We start from the raw sequence: 16,680 nt of genomic DNA on the forward strand, positions 1-16,680 counted from the left end.
GTGCATGTGGTCCTCTTGCTGAGTGATCACTGAAGAACTTCCTCTCAGGCTTCAGTGCCAGGAAAAGCTGTGTTTCTCCTGAGAATTGATGTGTTTTTATCTAAAAGGTCTGGGAATTTTTAAAGTGATCCTTTATCCTTTTGCTTTGTCCTCTATGAACTGTAGAGCCCAGTGTCCTGGTCACCTTTAGGAAGTGTGGCAGGGCTTACAGTCTGCCTCTCTGTATGTTGTGTTTTATTGTATTACCTTTACTTTCTGCTCACTCTGACTTCTGTGTGTTCCACCTTATTTCTATAGAAGACCTTATTTCTCTAGAAGGAATGAAGTAGAATATAAATAAATACACAATGAAACCCAGAAAAATGTGAAGTGGCTTAGACAAAGTGCTAAACATGTCAGTTGTTTTTATTTTCATTTCTTGAGGAGGGTTACATTTTCCTTTTAGTACAAATCAAAAGGTTTTGTTTTTTTAATTGTGGTAAAATATATGTAACATCAAATTGACCATTTTTTTTTTTTTTTAAGATTTTATTTATTTTATTTTTCCCCCCAAAGCCCCAGTGGATAGTTGTGTGTCGTAGCTGCACATCCTTCTAGTTGCTGTATGTGGGACTCGGCCTCAGGATGAACGGAGAAGTAGTGCCTCGATGTGCACCCGGGATCCGAACCCGGGCCACCAGCATCGCAGCGCGCGCACTTAACCACCAAGCCACAGGGCCGGCCCTCAAATTGACCATTTTAACCACTTTTTTTTTTTGCTGAGGAAGGTTCTCCCTGAGCTAACATCCACTGCCAATCTTCCTCTTTTTCACATGAGCTACCACCACAGCATGGCCACTGACAGACGAGTGGTGTACGTCCACGCCCAGGAACCGAACCTGGACCGCCAAAGCAGAGTGCGCTGAACTTAACCACTAGGCAACTGGGGCTGGCCCTAACCAGTTTTTAGTTATACAATTCAGTGGCAATTAATACATTTACAATGTTGTGCAGCCATCATCATTATCCATCTCCAGAACTTTTTCATCTTCCCAAAGTGACACTCTGTACCCATTAAACAAAACCCCCCTATTTCCCCTCCCCTCTGCTCCTGGCAACTATCATGCTATTTTTTGTCTCTATGCATTTGACTATTTTAGGTACCTTATATAAGTGGAATTATGCAATATTTGTCCTTTTGTGACAAATCCAATGATTTTTAATTTAGTTTTCTCTTTAACAAGTTAGCCTAAGAAAACGTGAAAACAGAAATTAAGTAAATATTATGAACCTTACCTGTAAATTTGTTTTTTGGGGAGTAATTGGATTTATTTTATCCTCATAATACTTTGCTTACCTTTTTACCTTGTCAGTAGTTGCTGTCCCCTGTTTGGATCCCTGTGTTGGAGATTCATTCCAGGATTGTTTCTCCCAGTCTTCTGGATTTGTGATTCAGTACTATATTTTAGTGATGTATCCAAGAATAATTGGTAGTGATATCACCTGGTTTTTAGGAAAGTTGAAGCCTTTTTAGTCATGTATGCTAGGGAAATGTTATATGGATAACTTGGAAGGCTCCAGAATGTCTTCATAGTGCCTTAGACAGATTGAGCTCTGTAAAAATGTTAGTTACTTTGAAGGTGATCCATAGGAGACAGTCAGTAGGGTATCATTCCTTTGGAATAAGGCATTATGCATGTTAAATGCATTTCCTCCTCACATTCTATAATTTTTATTTTTATTTTTATTTTTTTAGTGAGGGAGATCAGCCCTGAGCTAACATCCGTGCTAATCCTCCTCTTTTTCCTGAGGAAGACCGGCTCTGAGCTAACATCTATTGCCAATCCTCCTCCTTTTTTTCTTCCCCAAAGCCCCAGTAGATAGTTGTATGTCATAATTGCACGTCCTTCCAGTTGCTGTATGTGGGACGCGGCCTCAGCATGGCTGGAGAAGCGGTGCGTCAGTGCACGCCCGGGATCCGAACCCAGGCCACCAGCAGCGGAGCGCGCGCACCCAACTGCCAAGCCACCGGGGCGGCCCCTCTGTAATTTTTTAAATTCTAAATATGTCTGAAATTTATCCCTCATTCTGCATCTGTTTTGTCATTGCAAATATAAGACTTTGCCTCTTAACTGGTTTTCCTGGCTTTATCTCTTCCAAATCAGTCCATGCTTTGTTTGCTTCCAGAATGAACTTTCTAAAATGTAAGTCTGATTTGTCGTTCTATTATTCATAGTTCTGCATTTTCCCCATTGCCTACAGATAGAGGCCAACCTCCCTAGTATAAGAGATCTTGCCTCTCTTTTATTCTTATGTCCAAGGTACTCCCAGCTAAAATTACCTGCAGTTCCCAGAAAACACTGGTTTCTCCTATCTCCAGTTTCTATTCAGATGTCACTTCCTCTGGAAAGCATTCCCAGACCTACCTGGGTAGAGTTAGTACCTTTCTCCTTTGGGGTCCCATAGCACATCCTACCAATGCTAAGAACTCTGGATTGAAAGTTGTATCATTATTTTATATATTACTAAGAAAGAAGAAAATGCTATTGATTAAATGATGACCATTTTTTCTTATCACTTTTTATTTTATATAAACTGAAAGAGCTCTCTTAGGCCCATTTAGACATAGAAGTGACAAACCAATGTGAGGCACTATCAAGTTCAGAGATATTAAATCCCAAATTCAGAGATGTTAATATGTGAATAGATGTGCATCTCAAAACTGATGAAATATAGTATATCTCTTAGCTGAGTGTGATTGTTTATTATTAGTCTCTACTACATTCCTACAACCTCTTCAAGTGTCAGGAAATTGACTTTGTTCATCTTAAATTCTTAAAGTCTTTACATTTTGAAAGCGTTCATAACTGGTGTTCAATGAATGTTGCGAAGTGCCTTTACATTCTTATGGAGTTGGTTTGACATTGGCTATTTCATGTATTATGCATAGTTTCTAGAAAGAAAAACATCTTAACATCTACAGGCTGCCAAAATGTTGTTCCACCTAGCCTGATAAAATCACAAAATTAGACCCTTTGCTAACAGCCTAAGTTTACTCTAGAATAGGAATTAGAATCATAGAATAGTAGAGTTGGAGACAATCTTAGAGATCACCTAATCCAGCCTATATATTTTTTATGCATTAAAAAAACTTGTCTTACCACTTTATTCATCAAAAGCGTATACAACTACTAACCAGAGCTTCTGATTAGTGAGCGTGGACCAATGCAACCTAATTACAGCCAAAAGCAGAGAAATTTGATATTGTAAAATTTTTTACATTACATAACGTGAAATGGACTTTTGTGTGTATATATCTGTGCATATGCATATATTTATACATATATGTACATAAATATATAGAGATATATACGTATCTATAACATGTATAGATAGATTTATATAACCATCACCACAATCACAGTCTATACATTTGACAAAGTGAGGAGACTAAGGCTTATTTGGCTTTGGAATCCAGGTCTCTTTATCCTTCTCTAGTATTCTCTTCATTATTCCACATCAGCTTCCTTCCCTATAGATATTCTTTGGTCTGTTCATGCTGGCCTGTTCATCATATGCTATCATTCCATGTACCTGTGTTCTCCTGGCGCCTTTCATTATGACAGACCTTCTGCCTGAAATACTCTCCACTCTCAGGAATAAAGCAAAGGCTTGTCTAAGTCCTACCCTTTCTTCGGGAAATCCAGTTCTGCTTCCATGAAGCTTTCTGATTATCCTTGATAATCACTCCCTTTTCCAAACTCTTAGAATGTGTACTTATATTAGCTTGCATTATAATTTATATTTTAATTTATTTATATTCTCTTTCCTGTATATGACAAATGGAAATTTGATCTTTTATCTCTTGTTCCTTCAATTTCATTTTTATTTGGTGAAAATTTGTACAGTTGAAGATTTCTTTTTCTTTTGAGAGTCTTCCAGGTATTTCCCTCAGTCCACTAACTGTGACAATGTTCTTTCTTCTTTCTGTTGTTGTGTAGTTGTAGAGACTCAGTTAGGTGGCTCTTTTTTTGAACTTAGCTATGGTTGCTATGGTTAAAAAAATCACCAGCTGGGGGCTGGCCCGGTGGCATAGCAGTTAAGTTCGCACGCTCTGCTTCGGTGGCCCGGGGTTCGCAGGTTCGGATCCTGAGCGCAGACCGATGCACTGCTTGTCAAGCCATGCTGTGGCGGCGTCCCATATAAAGTAGAGGAAGGTGGGCATGGATGTTAGCCCAGGGCCAGTCTTCCTCAGTAAAAAGAGGAGGATTGGCAACAGATGTTCGCTTAGGGCTCATCTTCCTCACAAAAAAAAAAAAAGAATCACCAGCTGAAGCATAGTATCTTTGCTGGCCATCAGTCATTCAGTCATTTTTGGTCTGTTAGTATCTGAACACTCTTCCTGTGTTTTGGGAATTCCCTATCTTATACTTCTGCCTCCTGCCTTCCACGATAAAAGCTGAAAACATCAGATCCTAGTTTTCCCGTCCTCCTTTGCAGGCGGGACCCTGCCTTTGAATCAGGAGCTAAAGGTTCAAAGAAGAAAGGATAGCACAAAACTTGTTGAGGTGGTGGTGAGTGGCGACAGTGACAGCCGTTTCCACAGGTGGCATTCAGCAGTGGTGGAGGCAGCACTGCAAGCTGTGGCGTCCTGTGTCTAGTCGCGGCAGTTATGTTGCCTTCACCACAAAGCTTTTGTGGCATGATTTTGACTATAAGTCAGGAGGCCTGGTTTTCCACCCTTCCCAGTAGCTACTTAGTGCATTTCTTTTCTACTTAAAACCAGCCAAGATTGGTTTCTTTTGTAAAAACTAAGAATTTTGCCTGGTGTGGTATCATGGAGCCTGGACTTAGAGCCCTGCAATGGGTTCTTGTCTTGGCTCTGTCCCAAACTGTGACCTTGGGTGAATCACTTAAATACTCAGATTCTTCGTTTCTAAAATAAGGGTATTTTCAAGGCCTTTTCAGCTCTAAAATTCTATTATTTTTGCTTCTGCTAATTGGCCGATGGTATGCTAATGTGATCATCATTGGCTGCCAAACCCATCAGCGGGTACCACAAAAATTCTGCTCACAGTTATTTCAATGTGACATTGTTCTTTTCTATTCTAGGCATTCCTTGGTTCTTGTGCCTGTGTTTAGCCTTATTGCTTAGCTAGTGTTTACTGGCGCGATGCGCTGCTTGCATCTAGACAGGTGTGAAAATGTTCTTTGTTCTCTGTTTTGTGATCTGATTGAAGGGAAGAATGCTTTAGGCACCAAGAGGTTTTGAGCTTTCCGTGGTAATGTTGATTCAGATGAGAGCTCCTTAGTGGAGAGTTGAGATTTGAAGTCATAAATTGTAAAAATTACATTTTAATGCAGTACTGTTGAGAGATTCAAGATTTAAAGAGACTAGCCTTTTTTTTTTTTTTTAACATATGCACAGTGAACAACTAACGTGAAATAGTTTTTCAGGAAAGCTAACAAATGCGTTGTAAGTGCTACCTCCTTGTAGGGTTAGAGGCCACCCACATTCAAACTTAGCTTCAAATGGAAAGAATCTTCCTTGTGGCTTCCTGACTCCTACTCTATGTACTTTTTAAACACTGTATGAAAGTAAAATGAGATCAATATTAATTTTGTCTTCCATCTTACCTTAGTAAACTCAGATGATTTCTTTATGGTTTTGTTTGTCACCACAACAAAAATTGATAATATTTTTTATTTGGTCACACTGGTCTCAGAAGCAGCGATGGACACTGGATTGCCAGTGAGGATGACAGGTATTTTGCTGGGAGAGCTTCTTTTATTGCATCTTCTAGGGAAAAAGGTGGATAGAGTTTATTAATCAGTCATTCAGATTCATGTTTAACAAACATTTATTGAACGCCAGGTGTGTTAGGGACTTTCACCTAGGTGGCAATGGCAAGTTCTTTCTTTTGTGCCCACATTGTGCCAATTGCTATGGAGTTATAATAAAATATTAAACAGTCCCTACAGCAGTCTTCAGATTTAGCTGGGAAAATATTTTTAAAATTAAAACACGTGGAACAATTTTAAAATAGTTAAGGTCCAAACTGTGCAATACTAACAATAAAAATGCAGCAGAAGTTTAGATACAAAGATTAATGTGGGCTTGAGGACCCAGGGATACTATACAGTAGAGATGGGACTTGAGGGATGTGTTGTAATATTTTGAGAGGACGACAGGACAGAGATGGGAGAACCTTTCAGGCAAAGTGGTGTGTCATGATCAAAGAAAGAGCAGAAGGGAGGATGAGTTAGGCATACGTATGCAAGAGTGAAGAGAGGGAAATTGCTGGACTGAGGTTGGTGTTACAGAGTCACATGCATAAGTGGACAGTGAGGGTAGTGCTGGATTAAATGGTATGATAAACATTTGTTTCTAGAGCATATTAGAAAAGATTCTTTTGTGTATCATCCTACATTCTCTTGTTTTCTTTTGTTTTCCTTCAGACTCCCTCGAGCCCACTTATCAGCAGCTTCAGAAAATGAAACTGGACAAGAGTCCCTTTGTGGTCGTGTCTGTGGTTGGGCAGGAACTCCTGACAGCTGGCCATCATGGGGCCTCTGTGGTTGTCTTAGAAGCCGCTCTGAAGATTGGCACCTGCAGCCTCAAACTGAGAGGTTCCGTTTTCTCTGCCCTGAGCAGTGCTTACTGGTCTCTTGGAAATACAGAGAAGAGCACTGGATACATGCAGCAGGACTTGGATGTGGCCAAGACCTTAGGTAGAGTGATGCTTTTCTCCTTTATTTCACTACAGAAAGGAAATAAAGAAAGCTGATTAACCTGTTTGAATGGGAATAACATATGCAATGAAAAGTGAGTGTGTCTCTAGAACATTCTCTGTTTTGGAGTATTCAGTTCTTTAGGGCTTTTCATATAACAAGATACCAAGGCTCCCAAAAGGCCAAGCAATGTGGATTAACATATTCATTACCCCCCTCAGAGATTTGGGCTCACAGATTTGATATCTCAAATGATAGTATTGGTGGGTGAATCTTTCATCTTAATTTTAATTTTTGCCTACATTAGAATACATCATCATTTTGTCAAAGGAGACAGTATAGTGCAGTGGTTAAAAGCGTGGACTGTGGAGCCAGACGGTTCAGTTTAGAATTCAGGCTCTGCCACTTACTGGCTGTGTGACCTTCAGCATGTCACCTAACCTCTTTGTGCTGCCATTTCCTCATTTGTAGAATAAGTGTGATTTATGATTATGCTTGTCAGTGTCATTATGTTATAATTGTCATCATATTATGATTGTCAATGATTATTCAAGGATTTGCAGGATTGCAGTAATAGAAGAGATATGGTTAATCTACCATTAGCATACTTGTAAAGAAGCAACATAGTATAGTAGGTTTGGAGTCAAATGACTGAACCGACAAGCTGATGGTTGTTCAGAACCAAAGGTCGTTAGCAGAGCAATGAGGTGGCTCAAACAGCAGCTGGTTTGTGTCAAGGTCTTTAACCTCTCATTTCCAGGACACCTATGTCTCTGGCTACAGTTGTATTTTATAACAACAATAACAGTTGTTCTCCAGAGATTTAAGTTCTGGGCCATAACTTCCTGCATAGAGTCTTGTAGAAGAAGAAAATAACTTTTCTAAAAGAAGGCGAGTGAAATCTTAGCTAGTAAATCTGTGGCTCTTAGATTAAGATAGGCATTATATATTATAAATAATGCTATAACTTAGAGAAATTTTATCTCTTTTTTTTAAAATCCAATTCAGGTGACCAGACAGGAGAATGCCGAGCTCATGGGAATTTGGGCTCTGCATTCTTCTCCAAAGGAAATTACCGGGAGGCTCTCACTAACCACAGGCATCAGTTGGTGCTCGCCATGAAACTCAAGGATCGAGAGGTAGGAAGTTTACCTATGGACCAAACCTTTTTTTTGAAACATCGAGTCTTTTTTGTTGTTCAAAATATTTTAGGTACCTTAAAATATTACTTTCAGGAGTTGATAATCATTACTTCTATCTTTCATCAACAATCAGGTGTTGGATGTCTACCACATATACGCTGTGGGGATTTAGAGATAAATAAGACAGGGTCCCTGACCTCAGGATCTAACAGCTTGATCAGATACGTTGTTCTTATTCTCTTCAAATGTGCTGTAGAGTCGACATATGTAAAATTAGCAAAAAGCTATATCGTCATGATATATTTATTAAAATAAATAAGCACACTTTATGCTTTATTTGAGATGCAATATTATTACTGCAAACTGTTCACATTGTTTGTTTGGTGGATTTTTAACTCGGATGATAGAAGCATATTAAGTCTAACTGAGAGACCTGAATTGTAATGATAAAGGAATATCATTCTAGTCTTTATTAGAGAAATGAAATGTAATCTTCTCGGAGACTTGATACCCAGGAGACATGGCATGATGAGCAAGTGTCTGCAGAGTGGAAAGAAGGTGGCATTTGGGGTGAGAAAGACCCAGGTTTGAATCACTCTTCCAGTACTTCCTAGTGCTGGGATCTTGGGGAGGTTATTACTTAACTCCTCTTTGCCTCTGTTTTCTTGTTCAGAAAATGATGATTCTGTTTAGTCCATATACCGTTGTGATAAGGTTAGAAATAATACACGTAAATACCTAGCATGGTACCTGGAATTCCATAAATGGTAGCTTGTAACATAGTATTATTAATAAGGAAGAGAAGGTTAATAGCAGAGGCAACAATAAATTTATGAATCAGTCTATGTGTTGGGAAATATATTTAGTTACATTTATATCTCAGAATTTCACTATGGGACATCATAGAGATTAATTATATTATTTAAATGATCCAGCATCTTCAATTCTCTAGAACATGGTCAGGCACTAGGAAGGAATTGAGGAAGAAAAAAGCCTTTGCTCCAGTGACCTGCTGGAATCTCCCATTTGGAAGGCTGGACTTCTACAAAGTCTCTTTCATCCATGGGTGTCAGAAAAAAGCCTTTGAAAACTACCAAAATAGACCATTCAAGGGTCATAGACTTTTGGCAATTTTATTCTCAAGAGAGTTGCCTAAATACTTTTCTCTTTGCCTATCTACTCCTAGTTTACAAATAATTCTTGTTTTTTTTTTTTCTTTTTTTGGTAAAGAAGATTGTCCCTGAGCTAACATCTGTGCCAATCTTCTTCTATTTTGTATGTGGGACACCGCCACAGCATGGCTTGATGAGCAGTGTGTAGGTCCGTGCCCGGGATCCAAACCTGCGAACCCTGGCCACTGAAGTGGAGTGTGTGAACCCAACCACTACACCACCGGGCTGGCCTCTACAAACAATTCATATAAGCCAGATGATCTGACTTTTTGATGTTAAGAAAGTGAAAAGAGGGATCAGACTTCTAGAGGCAGATGTACTGATGGCATTAAGAAGTGAGAGTCAGGTTTAAGAACTCAAACTGCATAGTTGTCTAGATAGGGCCATTTAGTGAAAGGGACAGATAAGCTATAAATATGCCAAGAGTTGTATTTATATTCTATTTCCCTAACCTTTGGGATGTATATATTATCCAATTAGTGGATAGGGTAGAAGGACTTTTTCTTTTTTTTCTTTTTTTTGGTGAGGAAGATTGGCCCCTCAGCTAACATCTGTTGCCACTCTTCCTCTTTTTGCTGAGGAAGATTGTCCCAGAGCTAACAGCTGTGCCAATCTTCCTCTATTTGGTATGTGGAACACCTGCCACAGCATAGCTTGACCAGCAGTGCATAGGTCCATGCCTGGGATCTGAACCTGCGAACCCCAGGCTGCCAAAGCGCAACACGTGAACTTAACCACTACACCACCAGGCCAGCCCCAGGACTTTTAATTAGGGGTATAGGATTGTCATATGTATTAAAAAGTAGAAGTGAAATTTTTCTGCATTCCTTCTTCTCAATAGTGTAATTTTCTATAGCCTGTGTTATGTGAATTTTATAAACCTTTGTTGTATAAGTTATTAAGAAATCATTGAATTATAAGGTTAGAAGGGACCTTGAGATAATACTGGTACCAGTTCCCTCCCCAAAACCTTCCCATCTTAGAGTTGCCCCCTACTGCAGACACCCTCTCTCCCCCTTCCATTGGCCCCTGCTTAACCACTACCACAGTAGTTCTCAAGCCTACCTATTGGGAAATCCTCCTTATGTATAAGGGAGAGACCCTGAGACTGATTTTTAAACCTATTTTCTTCTTCCACTCTGGGGGTAGACAGAGAATGTCCAGCTACCATAATTAATGGTCTGTGGCCTTCCTTTTTCTAAATTGAAAAATCTCATTCATTTTCTCCTCAAAGTTTCTGACTATCAAACCTTTAGTAATTTTTACAACCCTCTTGCGGCTATTCCCCTTTCACTCTGGCCCCCAGGTTGCCAGTTGGCCATAGCTTGACCACAGCAGAAGCCTCATTCTGGAGCATTCTGCTGTCTAACCCATGCTCCTGCTCTGTGTTGCTGAAGCATATTTATCTGATTTCTAGATTAACCCATAGAATTTCTCTTTTCTCTCCCAGTATGTCTCTTCTGTTGTGTTTACCTCTGGAATTACAGTGTACCATTCATTTTCTTGAGAAATTTATTTTTTTACCATTTCTCTTAATTTTTAAGGTTGTATTTGAGTGCTGCTTCTTGCCTGTCTGCAATTAACTGGAAATCTTTATTCCCATATCCCTGAAAGCAGCCACCAATTGTTAAGACTGGAGTTAATACTGATTTAGAACTTAAAGGAATACAGTCGTGAGTCGTTTAACGATGGGAATACGTTCTAGAAATGCATCATTAGGTGATTTCATTGTTGGGTGAACATCATGGAGTGTATTTACACAAACCTAAATGGTACAGCCTACTACATACCTAGGCTATATAGTACTAATCTTCAGGGACCACTGTCGTCTATGTGGTTTGTCTTCACTGAAACATCGTTATGTGGTGCATGACTGTATACAAAATGTCTAAAGGGAACTATTGCAATGATATGTATTTCATTTAGGTTCAGAGTTTTAGCTGGCCAGTCTTCTGGGATTTAGTTCAGTGCAGTGTGACGTCTGCTCACGAAGCACCTAACGTGTGGAGCACTGGCTGAGGGTTCAGGGTGTAGGCAGTGGATGTGGCTTCACTCTCCTTGAGGGACTTATGGTCTCTTTGAGACAGAGTTTTAACACAACAAAAATATTAAAACACTGAGCAATAAATGATGAATGTTCTCTTAATCGCTTCCAAGATTCTGAAATTCCAGAGGAGACAAAGACTGGTATAGACTTGAGGAAGCTTCATGAAACAGGTGGAACTCAAGCTGGCCCCTGAGTGAGACGTAGAAATTGGTGTATGGAGTACTAAAACCGGGCCGGCATTTCAGTCATGTTTTGCTGAGTGATGAGATAGTTCATACCGTTAGCGAAGATTAGATATTTTCTACTATCCTATTCAGTATACTCACAGACTCTTGGTTTATTTAAAAGGTAATATTTATTAGTTTTATCTAGTTACATAAGAAATACATGAAAATAACCAACCGTTAAGCCTACCATCCTATTACTATTTTCTGAGTATAATCTTTTGGCCATATATGCAATTATAATTGTTTATATCTAGTCAAACAAAAATTGAAATCCTTTTGTAGTGCTGTTTTATAACTTGTTTTTTCGTATAAATATCTGCTACAAGTCCCATATCATTATTCTTTTAAAAAATGTCTAGGATATTCTTGTTTCCCCTTCCCCCTGAAAATGAACTTTAAAATCATTTTGCCAAATTTTGAAGATTCTTCCATTGGGGTTTTTATTGGAAGTGTATTAAATTTACATGTTAATTATGGATAAATTTATGTCTTTTCAATAGTTGATCTTCTATTCAGGAGCCTGGTCTGTTCCTCCATTTAGTCTTTTATGCCCCTTGCTGATCTACACTTTTGGGGAGATTTTTTCCTAGATATTTAATGTTTCTCCTTGGAAATGGGTTATTTTTTCCAATGTGTGTGTGTGTTTTTTTTAAACTAGTTATGGCTGGCATACAGGAAAGGTATTTATTTTGCATGTTTTGTAATTGGCCATGTGAAACTTCTCCCATTATAGCTCATAATTTTTTGTTGATTCCTTTGTATTTTCTTGTAATGCAAATAACGATAATTTTGTACATTTCTTTCCTTATACCCCTACGTTTTTGTTTTTTTATCTCTTAATTGTTGCGCTGGTTAGAACTTTGAGAACTCTCTCAAAAAGCACTCATACACTCTTCAGTATAAAAAGTTCAGAGAATGTACTTTTTTATGATTATCCTACTCTTACATTGTTATCTGTGACATCAAATTATACTTGGTTTCCCTTTTGCATTATTTTGATGTTGAAATAAAATACAGGAAACTGCCTTTTGAAGCAAAAATTAACTACTGTGAATGCTATGACTGGTGAGGATATTAAGCTGCATCTTTCTGCCTCTTACAACTTTGGCTATATATACATTTTAAGATTTTCCCAACTAGCAAAATAGCAGCCTGAAGCCTCTTTGTCCACTTACCTTAAAAAGCAATAAGTTTTTCTTTTATATAATTACTTTCAGATACTAGGGAAGGTGATACCTTCTCCACAGGATTTTTCGTTCTAACTAAACTTCTATCTGCTTTAATGGTTTCAAAATTAACTTCAGGTGCCCACAGAGCCCTTCCTGTGAGCTAATATTAATTGTCAGAAGAGTACGTAAATTATATTGTATTAGAGCTGTTGTTCTCTATTCAGGGAATCTGATATGCAAATATGCTAATGACTGAAGTTTTTTTATCAGTCTGATTTCTCTCTTGAATTTCATATTTCTTTATCCAACTGCCTCCTGGACACCCAGTGTGCCTGACTTAGCCCTCAATCTGTGCCTACTTCTGCATTCACCATTTGTCCTATTGCCCAAGCCACCTCGCTGTCATGTTTGGTTTGTTACTGGGTTCTCTTCTTTCTATAGTAGAAATTACATTTCTGGCTTCTCCCTTCTGCTGCACCGTCTTTTGCCTGGACTGTTGCTGTAGCCTCCTCTCACAACTTTCCACGCTTTTTAACAGACACTCTCCTACAAGCAAAGGAGAGAGGATGTCTACTTCTTGGATCTATGAGCATAACCTGAAGTTGCTGCCATAAGTAGATAATTTCTTTCAAGTACAGTATAGTGGTTGAGAGTGTGAATTTAGATGTTAGACAAACTTGGGCTTGAACTTTGGCTTTGCCACTTATTACCGTGTGACGCTGAAAATTATATAACTCTTCTAAGTGTGATGGACATGTGAGTTGTTTCCAACTTTTGGCTGTTATGAAAAAGCTGCTATAAACATTCTTGTATGTATATCGTTTGATAAACATCAACACTTATATCTGTTAAGTGTTTGGTCATACATATGTTTAGATTATTAGATTTTTATCAGCTTTCCCAAGTAATTATATCAGGTTATATCACCAGCAATGTAAGGGATTGTTAAACTTTAGTAAAAAATAAATGAAAAGTTGAAGGAAAGGTATATGAAAACACAAATGTTTGAGTAAATAACTCTGTATATATAGTTACATGGAGGAAGTGATTCTAGTAGTAACTACTTTGTTTATTGTTGTGAGAATTAAATGAGTTGGTTCATATAAAATACTTGATTAGCACAGTGCCTGAGACATCAAAAGGACTCAAAAAGGTGCCACTATTATTATTGGCATTATCATGGTCATCGTCATTTACATAATTCACATGAATGTTGCATGTCCTTATGTAATATCAGTGTTTATTTTAGTGTAAAACTGTTTTCCCCCAGATATTCAAGTAAACTGGACACTCCTGGAAAAAGTGCTATTCATTTTGTTAGGTAGCTTTGCATACCTCTTGTCACATTGGAGTATGTAAATATTCTAATTTGTGAAATCTGTTTTAACTCTGCCCTGATTCTAGTTTATTCTCTATTCAATCCGTGGCCTGCAGAGCTCTTTGAGTTACCTTCTAAAATTTAGTTCTAATCTTATACCTTCCTGCTTAAAAGCCTTTGGCAGATTTCTCTTGCCCCCAGGATTAAGTCCAAACCCCTTCATAACCTTTTCCCATTACTTGTCTTCAATTACTCTGTATGTCATACACCTTATAATCTGTTCATACAAGTCTACTTGCTGTACTTTGTTAAACATGCTTTATACTTTACCCTCTGTATCTTTACTTATTCTGGTTCCTCTGCATAGAAGGCCCAATCTTTGATCCCTCAGCATTGTTTTCCTTATTCAGGTTTAGTTGAATTGTCTCTGCCTCACTAAAGCTCTCTTTCTCAATTTCTATCCTTTCTACTCAATATCATATAAATGTTGGTGAAGCCTAATTTACCAGTGCTTTTTATTTTTTAATAGTTAGTGCCTTTTGAGTCCTATTTGAGAAAACATTTGTGTATGCCAAGGTCATGAAGATATTCTCCCACGAGGCTTTATTGTTTTACCTTTTGCGTTTAGGTCTACTGCCACGTAAAATTTACTTTTGTGTTTGGTTTGGGCTGGGGATCAAAGTTCAGTTCTTTTCTCTGTGTGGATACCCAGTTGACCCAGCACCATATATTCACAAGACTGCACAGTGTGCTTTTTTTGTTGTAAGTCGGGTATGAGGTATGTAAGGACTCTATTCTGTGTTATTGATCTGTTTGTCTATTTTTATGCCAGTAGCATATTGCCTAATTACTGTAGCTTTTTAATGAGTCTAAAACTCTGATCATGTAATTCTTGTAGCTTTGTTTTTCTTCAAGATTGCTTTGGCTGTTCCAGATTCTTTATATTCATTTATATGTAAATATATATAAAAACATATATATTTTAGACTTAGCTTATAATTTCCTCTTCCTTCACTCAAACATCTTCCGGGAGTTTTGATTGGGATAGTGTTGAATCTATAAATATATTTGAATCTTATAATTCAAGAGCATAGTATAGTTCTCCATTTGTTTAGACCTCGTAAAATCTCTTCTAGCAACGTTTTATAGTTTTTAATGTAGAACTATTGCGTATCTTTCTTTAATTTTATGCTTAGGTTTTTTTTTGTGTGTGTGTGTGTGTGTGTGTGTGTGCATGCACACATGCATGTACTATTGTAAATGGTATTTTTAAATTTTCTGTTTTCCTAGTTCTCCTCCTCTACCCAGATACTCAACAACCATTGGAATAGGTTTACTTGCTCAGCCATCTGTATTCCCGTAATACTTTTTTTTATTGTTGTATTTTTACTATTACATAAGTAATATGAGTTAGTTATTGATGTAAAGGATTAAAACACTATCCTTTCCAGAAGTAACCACTGTTACCAGCTTGAAGTGTATCTGCCTAAACCTACATTGTCCACTATGGTAGCCACTACCACATGTGGCTGTTGATCATTTAAAATAGGAGTAGTTTGAATTGAGATGTGCTATAAATGTAAAATGCACACTGGACTTTGAGGACTTAAGAATGAAAGAAAGAATGTAAAGTATCTCATTACTAAGTTTGTATATTGATTACATTACGATGACATTATTTTGGATACATTGGATTAAATGAATATGTTATTAAAACTAATTTCACTTTTCTTGTTTTTCATTTTTATATGGTTACTAGAAAGTTTAAATTATTATATTTGTGTTAGCATGGCTCTAGCCCATTTTCTATTATGGTTTTATTTTTCATAGGTGGAAATACTATACTGTTTTCCAAATGTTTTTTTTACTTGTTAGTTTTGAACCTCTTTTTATGTCAGCATATACAGATCAACCACATTCTTTTGAACTTCTGTGTAGTGATATGTATTATGGATGTACCATTCATCTGCTGATGGAGTGTTCAGGGAAGTTTTTTTTTTTTCCTTTTACAAACATGGTTGCAGTAAAAAAGACCTTGTATAAGTCTCTTTATATACATTTAGGACTAGAGTAATGTCTGACAAGTGGAATCGCTGGGTCAGCAGCTATTATACACCTTTCAAATTAAAAGATTTGCCCAAATTGCTCACCATAAGCACTTGATATCAATCTTTTAGATTTTTTTTCAAATTGATTGGCAAACCATAGACCTTGGTGATACCTCAGTTATAGCACTTATCATTTATTTATTTCTAATGGTGGTCTTCTCCCCACTATATAACTGGCACCTTCTGGAGGGAAAGAAGAATAGCTTATTTATATTGATAATCTCATTCATTCATTCAACACATGTTACTTGGGTGCTTACTGTGTGCCAGGTGCTATGAGGCCTTTGGGTATAAAGATAAACATGCCATTGTTCTTGCCCTCAAGGAGCTCAAATTTTCTGGCAAACCTCCCGTAGTGTTCTAGTCCAGTGTTGGTAAAAGCTTATCGCTTGGAGGAAAAACATTGAGGGTTACGGTAGGTCAAGAGTGCTCTCCTCTCCTTGGTTCTTTTGAATGGTGGTCTTGGTTTTACTTAGAGCTGGAGAAGAAGCCTTATGAAACCCAGTAACAAATGCCAACTAAGTTTACTCATCTTTTCTTTTCTGCAATTACTTTGCTGTTAGTAACTAAACTCTAAAATTCACATTCAGTAGGGATATTTTTTATGTTCTGATAATGCCTCCCACATAAAAGATCTTTTAAAATGAAATTTTATTCCTTGTGATTTTGAAGATTAAAAGTATATCATAATCGTTATCAATTTATGACACCTGTGGGTTCACAGGAACAGTTACTGACCCCCAAAAAAGGCTGCTTGATTTTGTGAGAAGATTGAGCCTTCTGGAT

The 16,680-nt window shown here is 37.7% G+C and overlaps 1 protein-coding gene across 1 annotated transcript in view; it reads left to right on the forward strand.

The window, feature by feature from the left end:
- TTC28 (tetratricopeptide repeat domain 28) overlaps positions 1-16,680 on the forward strand; it is a 412,509-nt gene that overhangs the window by 111,547 nt on the left and 284,282 nt on the right. Inside the window, exons 3-4 of the mRNA XM_014787030.2 lie at positions 6,439-6,711; positions 7,720-7,850. Coding sequence (XP_014642516.1) covers positions 6,439-6,711; positions 7,720-7,850 — 404 coding nt within the window. The remainder of the gene's footprint in view (positions 1-6,438; positions 6,712-7,719; positions 7,851-16,680) is intronic.

The sequence above is a fragment of the Ceratotherium simum genome, chromosome 35 (genome assembly GCF_057802395.1).
Source record: "Ceratotherium simum simum isolate JZ-2026a chromosome 35, ASM5780239v1, whole genome shotgun sequence".
Taxonomy (NCBI): Eukaryota; Metazoa; Chordata; class Mammalia; order Perissodactyla; family Rhinocerotidae; genus Ceratotherium; species Ceratotherium simum.